The sequence below is a fragment of the Sinocyclocheilus grahami genome, unplaced genomic scaffold, assembly GCF_001515645.1.
Source record: "Sinocyclocheilus grahami isolate Dianchi unplaced genomic scaffold, SAMN03320097.WGS_v1.1 scaffold63.1, whole genome shotgun sequence".
Lineage (NCBI taxonomy): Eukaryota > Metazoa > Chordata > Actinopteri > Cypriniformes > Cyprinidae > Sinocyclocheilus > Sinocyclocheilus grahami.
Genome location: NW_015505242.1, coordinates 381,032 through 389,373, shown reverse-complemented (window position 1 = coordinate 389,373; position 8,342 = coordinate 381,032). Strand labels below are relative to the sequence as shown.

General features: G+C 39.3%; 1 protein-coding gene across 1 annotated transcript in view; it reads right to left on the bottom strand.

Annotated features, from left to right (window-relative positions):
- Positions 1–8,342, bottom strand: part of LOC107584815 (plakophilin-4-like) — a 40,036-nt gene that overhangs the window by 1,385 nt on the left and 30,309 nt on the right. The window contains exons 11-18 of the mRNA XM_016271583.1: positions 7,292–7,505; positions 6,244–6,427; positions 5,428–5,545; positions 4,021–4,212; positions 3,323–3,496; positions 2,820–2,970; positions 2,493–2,685; positions 1,957–2,041 (exon numbers count right to left, since the gene is read on the bottom strand). Coding sequence (XP_016127069.1) covers positions 1,957–2,041; positions 2,493–2,685; positions 2,820–2,970; positions 3,323–3,496; positions 4,021–4,212; positions 5,428–5,545; positions 6,244–6,427; positions 7,292–7,505 — 1,311 coding nt within the window. The remainder of the gene's footprint in view (positions 1–1,956; positions 2,042–2,492; positions 2,686–2,819; positions 2,971–3,322; positions 3,497–4,020; positions 4,213–5,427; positions 5,546–6,243; positions 6,428–7,291; positions 7,506–8,342) is intronic.

Genomic DNA, 8,342 nt, shown 5'->3' with positions numbered 1-8,342 from the left:
AACTAAGCTGAATATATGAATTTGTAGAATATGTTGAATATGTAGAAATGGTACTTCACCAACTTGCTCCAACTAAAGTGACTTGAACACACCTGACATCATAATTACGACTTCCCAATTCGGAAATACAAGCTTCCTAGGAGGACTTGAATGCATCTTATTTCCTGTTAGCTGTCATGATTACTAATTATGTTCACCACCTGTTTTGCTGTTGTGGTGTTCATTCACATTGTTTCTAGATGATTGTGTAGAGTGATCAGATGCATTTTAAATAATTGCTAAAAGCTTCATTGGCCAAAAAAATTAACTTTTCACAAAAAAACAAATTTCACTGTTTTTTGATCCTGTCACAAAATGACCAGCTAACATTAATTGACTAATCATATCAGCATCACATGTGAAAGTGTGAATGAGCACTAGTCAGGTGAAATCACTATCATACTAATTAGATTGTAGAAGCGCTTCCAATCATTGTGTTCTTGTTAGCAATGGTTACCTCCAAAAAAACACATGTAGCCAACATCGCTTTTCATCTAAATGGCCTCACATGCAAGGAAATTGCTACAAAGAATATTGCACCTGAAAGAACCATTTACCGGATCATCAAGAACTTCAAGGAGAGAGGTTCGACTGCAGTGAAGAAGTCTTCAGGATGTCCCAGATTGTCCAGCAAGAGCCAGGACCGTCTCCTCCTGAGGAGTCCGCTACTGAATCGTGTCACCAGCAGTGCAGAGCTTGCTCAGGAATGGCAGCAGGTTGGTGTGAGAGCATCTGCACGCACAGTGAGGCCAAGACTTTTGGACAACGGCCTGGTGTCAAGAAGGGCAGCAAAGAAGCCACTTCTCTCCAAGAAAAGCGTCAAGGACAGACTGAAATTCTGCAGGAAGTACAAAGATTGGACAGCAGAAGACTGGTGCAAAGTTATTTTCTCTGAAGCTCCCTTCTGACTGTTTGAGACATCAGGAAAATCTATTTTTTCGGAGAAGAAAAGGTGAACGCTACCATGAGTCCTGTGTTGTGCCAACAGTGACTCATCCTGAGACCATCCATGTGTGGGGTTGCTTTTCAACCAAGGGACTGGGCTCTCTCATAATTCTGCCCAAAAACACTGCCAGGAATAAAGAATGGTATCAAAACGTCCTGCAAGAGCGACTTCTTCCAACGATCCATGAGCAATTTGGTGATGATCCATGCATCCATTTTCCCGCATGATGGAGCACCATGTCACAAATCAAGAGTGACAAAGTAGTGGCTCGAAGATCATTACATTGAAATTTTGGATCCGTGGCCAGGCAACTCCATCTTAATCCCATAGAGAATCTGTGGTCAGTCCTCAAAAGGTGAGTGGACAAGCAGAAGCCCACAAATTGTGATCAACTCCAAGAACTAATAAGGCAAGAATGGATCGCCATCAGTCAAGATTTGGCCCAGAAGCTAATATCCAGCATGCCAGAGTGAATTGCAGAGATTATGAAGAACAAGGGTCAACACTGTAAATATTGACTAATTAAATTTTTTTGGCAATAAAAGCCTTTAAAACTTATGATATGCTTATCGTTGTTTTTCAGTATAGAAACATGTGGAAAAATAATCTACAAATACTGAAGCAACTTTGCAAAGCACAAAATTTATGTCACTGCCAAAACTTTTGGCCATGACTGTATATATTGCCATGTGTCTGCCTCTTTAGTTTGTCGTAGATGTCTCTGTAATGGTGTTCGATGTATTGTGCTTTCCAGACTTCTTTGCTATTGTATTAAGTTTTTTTTTTTTTTTGTATATAAAAGTCTACTGCTATATATTTCTCACTGGAAAACAAGACAAAAATATTGATTGTGAACATTTTTGCAGTGCACACACATTTTTTTGCTGTGCACTTTTGATCAGATCCTACAGAATGGATATCACGAGAACAGTAGAATCCTTTACCACAGAGCAATGGTTGAGAACATGTACCTTTTTGTAAAAGGTACGCAGATCTCTGTACTGCCAAAGAGTATTTAGCACCTGAGCTGCTGCCTTGACCACCTTCATGGAGTACCTGCCACAGAGAATAAGATATTATTAAAGATATCCACCTTTTTCTTCCCGTAAAAATGGGTGCAGAGATTTGTAAATTCTATGGGTCTGGCTTCCGGTTTTATCCGCGTCCAGCTATTTTTAGCTGTACAGAACCACTCGTTTTGCTGCTTGATATTGAAAATTGGTGTGTCTTACCATATTATTTGAATGTGTTGTCATAATTACTAACACACTGGTTTATAATGCAAACAGTTTTACAGTTTACTGCACATTGTTATTCTTCTCGTTATTTCCCTATAGCGGCTAATGAACCGGAAGTCTTGCCCATAGGCTTACTTCCGCGTTGAAGAAAAAGGTGGATACTGGGACAATCAAAGAAAAAAAAAGGATTTTGTTATGAAACAGTGTGACAACACCAATGGACATATAAAACCGCCCACTTCAAACAGCCCATAAAAAGAGGTATGCACCTCTCCCCACGTCCTCTGCTGATTGTAACCAGTTTGTCGATGCCGCCCGTCTGGGCGAGAGCACGGGCGTTCTCCATATTCCTGTTGGTGACCTCGTGCAGCGCACAGCAGACCGCCGCCACTGTCTCATCCGACAGCAGGGACGGCCCATTGCCAGGGAGACGGGTCACTAGGTCCCGCATGGCGTATTTTCCTTTCAAAGCAAACCGAATTCAGCAAACATTTATTTTAGAAGATGCAATGCAGTTTTTAAAACCAGCATAAAAATGGAATGTAAAGCATTGTACTAAGTTTGCACTAAGTAACCAATAAGTTTTAGTGACTGACCAATGAGCTCCTTGTTCCTGGCGTCGAGAGCCATGTTCCGTAGAGCAGTGGCCACAGCGCAGACAACCCTGTCATTATCCATTCTTAGTAGCTCCACCAGTATGGGCAAACCCTTCTCTTTACGTACAGCAGCACGGATGTAGGCCGCAAACTGAATGGTGAAAGAAAGAGAAAAAGAAGGTTATTATCTTTCAGTGAAGCAAGAATTTGCATTAACGTTTACTGAATTTTAAAAACAGTGAATGTGATGCAATCAAAACACTATCTCTAGGTATCTAGTCTAGAAGCATTTCCAAAATAAAGGATGCAAAGAAAAGAAAACAAAAACTGTTGCTTTATAAGAACCTTGAGGCTACATCTAATCAAATAGTGTGTCTGTGTGTGTGCGTGCAGGACATACTCTTCATCCACCAGCCAATTATGGCATCCATATAATTCAGTTCTATTTTGAACACTGTGGCTGTATAATTGAGTTTATGTTATAGTGACCTCAAGCAGCCTACCCTCCAGGTTCCGGCGGAGAGATTCTGCAGAGACCCAGCTGCCCCTTCCAGCGTGGCTGGGTTTGAGCTCTCTGCCAGCAGAGTGAGGTAAGGTTTTACCACAGATGGATGCCACAGCATCTCTGCGCCCTTTGGACTTCCAGAAAATCCTGGAATAGGCCCCACACCATCCCACTGCATCAGGATTACACAAATAGTAATAGGTTAGTTTTAGCTGTGGATATTCAGTAAAAATAACTTTCTGTAGCAACTACTAAACTGGCTTCTCTAAACATAAAATGTGAAAAACAAACATTTTTATGAATGTATTATTATTATTTTATTATATAATCATTAGTTATTTAAAATGACAGCTAATTTTAAAATAAAATAAAACTAGAAAAATAATTTTATAGAGGCTGCACTCAAAATCAAATATTTTGTTCAAATATAAATAACTTTTACAGCTGAGCTGAAACTGAAAATATGAATTTCCATGGCTTTTCCATAACTGTTTGAAGATTGTATTAATTTCCATTATTTCCAGAGCTGGAAATCTCAATTTTAAAATGTACTGATGTTTCCAGGTTTTCCATGACTATTGGCTGAAATTAATTTCTCTTTCACACAATCCCAAATCTTTTGATAACTGAGCACAAAAGCAATCATAAGCTTTCAGAACATGGAATCCAAGCTCATTTGATTTAGTGATAGATTACCTGCTGATCCTGCCAGGACCTCTTCTTCTTCTTCTTTCTGAGCCCCCAGCAGCTGTAGTCGGCCTGCTTACTGGAGGTGTCAGGGCCCAGGAGCGTGTCCAGATTCTGGGCCCCCATCAGCCGAGACGGAGGCATCTCCAGCTCAAGACGGTATGACAGGTTCCTCAAAGTGCACACACAGTTTTCCACAATCTAAAAACACAGGAAAACAAAAAAGGGTAAGGAAGGAAATGTATAATATTTTGGACATCAACAGGCCCAATCCTCATTATATTGAAAAGAGTGTACTGGATATTCTTCAAAAATCCCAATTTTGTTGATGGGTTAATTTAAAAACAACAATCACTATTTTTATTATTACTAATTATTATTAATTAAAATTATTTAACATAAATATAATAAAAATATTTAAAGGGGTCATATGATGCTGCTAAAAAGAACATTATTTGGTGTATTTGGTGTAATGAAATGTGTTTATGCGGTTTAAGGTTCAAAAAACATTATTTTCCACATACTGTACATTATTGTTTCTCCTCTATGCCCTGCCTTTCTGAAACGCATCGATTTTTACAAAGCTCATCGTCCTAAAAAAGCGAGGTGTGCTGTGATTGGCCAGCTATCCAGTGCGTTATGATTGGCCGAATACCTCAAGCGTGTGACGGAAATGTTACGCCCCTTACCATATTGTGATGATGCCCTGTCAGGCCGGAGCGATGATTCAAAACATGAAAACCCATTATAAACTAAGCATTCATTGCATCCAGTGGGGTCATAATTATGGATTATAATGACTTATACTGTCTTTTTACGCGTTGCATCTCGCCGCGTAAACATAAAACCATGTCTGCATTTGTGATCGGAGAAATGACAAACAACAAGCCCTACTCTAAACTGTCCAAAAAACTCGCTTTAAATATATAAAATATAAAAACTCTTTAAATATAAAAAACATACTTTCAGTCTTTGAGTCAGAACAGCCAGCATTGTAGTCTACTCTCCCAAACGGTCCTCCATAAAATGTGCTTCACACATCTGAATATTTGGGTTGAAGTGTATCGCATCATATGACCCCTTTAACATATTTTTTTGGATTCCTCGCTTCCTGTTCCAGCAGATGGCATGCTAAGACTAAGATTTCATAAAGAAATAACCAAAGCTGCACAATGCTGTGCTTCACCACTAGAGGCACTCATTATTTTTTGGCCATTCAAGGAGTGCCACAGAAAACATGCAACACCTTTTAATAAGCAACATTAGGCTCTGCCAGTTCTCAGCTGTCATCAGATATACAGACAGAAAATTAGTAAAATATCTGGCAAGAATGTATGAAATATTACCAATAATTTATAGACTGTTGTACATCAGAACTGGATGGTTTTTAGATTCAATCACAAGAATATTTCTAACCTTGCTGTCATAATCAGAGGTGTTTACGCAGGTTTTGATTATATAAAGGAGGGAATCAATCAGCCCTTCACAGCAACGCATCTGCCTTCTGGCCTCTTCTCCAGCTGAGCTTAGGTTCCTGAGACACACACACACACACACACATCAGCATCATGTGGTCAACGATGCAATCTGAATTATATAAAACAATCATTCTCACTTAAAAATGTAAATAGTTATCATCTCTGAGGATGAAGAGTAATGCTGCTACTACCAGTGATGTGCAAAACTATATATTTAAAAAATCAACTAGTCAGCAGGTTATCTAAATGACTATTGATTAATCGATCTTAACAGGAAGCTCTATATAATTAGGCTGGTGTCACAGTCTTCAGCCGGTGTGCCCAGGAGGGCCACCAGATGACTGTGTTCTGGGAGCACATGGCTTGTGTTGTGTTTGTCTGTTGCCATGTGCTCTCTCCTGTCTATTGTCTGGCCCCTCCCATCTTGTTACCTCGTTACTGTTTTAGTTGCTCCACCTGTGTCTCCCTCGTTAGCCTCCTCGTTTGGTTCCTATTTATTCTCCTTGTGTCTGCCGTCCTGTGCTGATCCGTCATTTCTCATTGTGTGTGTTTCGTGTCTGCATGTGTGCAGCTTTAGCTCTGCCTGTCTGTTTTTCCCCCTCGGGGTGGTTTGAGTTTGTTTTTGTTTCATTTTTTACCAAAATAAAGTACCATTTCTCCAGCGATTGAGTCCTCGCTTCATCTCCCCGCACGCACCGTGACAGCTGGTACACCTAATCAGACGTTTCTTAGGAGACATTTACATGAAACACACCTGAGGCAACCAGTGGTGTTCCTCAGCACCAAAGATGAGTGTAGTTTGAGTTTCTGGTCCTCTCGCTGAGGGGCCGCACCCCACCCAGAGTGAGGGATAATGACTGTGTTGGTAAGTGGCCCGAGAGCATCCCGAGCGATCGTCATCTTCACAGAATCACATGACGACAGGTTCCACAACACTCCTGTCAAGGCATGACCCCAAAACTTAGTATATAGCATATTAAATGTAAAAGTACAGTATAAAATGAAGGAATCTATTATAAATTTATGAATTACTAAAAAAAGAATAAATAACCCTCTACTTACACTGGCAATAAAATTGCCACTGACTAATACATTTTTTAGTTGCCGGATTTTTGACAAACAGACATTGACTCGACTTAATATGCAAATGCCATATAAAAGTGAATTTTGCATTCGATGTCCCCTTTAACAGTGGAGTTTGGATTGATAAGAGGGTGAATAAGAATTTTTAGCAATAAGCAATTCAACACTCTTGATTATTTAACATAGCTCATTAGAAAAAATTAGAGACACGTTCAGAGGTGTGAAATAAAACTGTAAAGAGGCAGTGGGAGTGTAACAAAAAATCCCGCAGATAGAGATCATTAACACAAAATAGTCCCTGTGGTTGTGAGTATGTGTGTGAGCAGAAGAGAGCTCTGCCTTTGCTGAACAAACTTGCTGTCTCTGTTTGAGAAATGACAGTGAAAATACACTGTATGCATCAAGAAAACAGCTTGGGAGAGTAGAATTTCCCCATATCTATCTAGCAATACTAGGATATCCAGCTTGGAGAGAGTGTGCGTGCATGCAAGTTTGTGTCAGCTCAGCTTTTAATCAAACACTTCGTCCCTCCACATTAATCACAGCCATGAGTTCTATTGACTGTAATCTCTGATCTGAGCTTCACAGTGCAAACTGATCTCACCACAGGAAAGAAAGCAAGTTGGAAAGAGCGAGACAGAGGAACAGAGAGGGAGAGAAAGAACTAAAGAAAGACTCTCTTATGGCAGTCAGTCATGTGACCCCACACACCCACTCACCGGTTACGAGCTCTCGCACTTCAGTGTCTGCCGTTTTCCTCAACAGACGAACCAAAGCTGGGATTCCACCGGAATTCCTCACACACACTTTATTATCGTCGGTGGCTTTTCCATACACTAGGTTTCGCAGAGCTCCGCAAGCATTCCGCTGAACTTCCAGGGTTTTGTGGTCAAGCAGATCCACCAGGTGCCGGATCCCCCCGAGTCGACACACCTGAAAACATACAGTAAGAGAGTGCAAGTGTTCACAGTTCTGTTTCCAAGGCGTGCTTTTCTGTCTGTTTATGCAGTCTGCAAATGCAAACTAACTAAATACAAACATTTTCCAGTAGCTTGCTATTTATTGAACTGCTATTTCAAATACTGTAGCTTTTCCAGCAATGACCAGTAATTTATCCAACAAGAAATGTTAAAACATTTCATATATCACATTGTTTGCACAAATAGCTCAATAGCCAAGTGGACATTTGTTCATGTGAACCATTACATCTGAATGAACTGATTCGCTTTAACCACTAATTCACTGGTTCCAGTTCATACATAGAAGTCCCTACTTCTTACTTCTTTTATTGCATTTATTAAACACTGTTGTTCATTTATGATTTCAAACTGCAGAATTAGCATGTTGCATTAGCTTTTTGAAACCTACATTTATCCGTTCAAGTTTAATGCTAATTAAGATCCCCATTGTTTCTGTGTCAGAGAAATACTACTTTGATTATAAAAATCAACTACAGAGTTACAATCATTTAAAATATATATATTTAGACATATTAAATATCAGAAAGGTTTTAGATTAAAGGTTTGGGGTTGGTAAGATTTTTTAATGTTTTTGAAAGAAGTCTCTTACGTTCACAAAGGCTGCATTTATTTGATACAAAATACAGTAAAAAATTGTATATATTATAAAAATGTTATATATTATATAATGTTAAATATTTTTTAATAACAAAAATGTTTTCTATTTTAATATATTTTAAAATATAATTTATTCCAGTGATGGCAAAGCTGAATTTTCAGCAGCCATTACTCCAGTCTTAAGTGTCACATG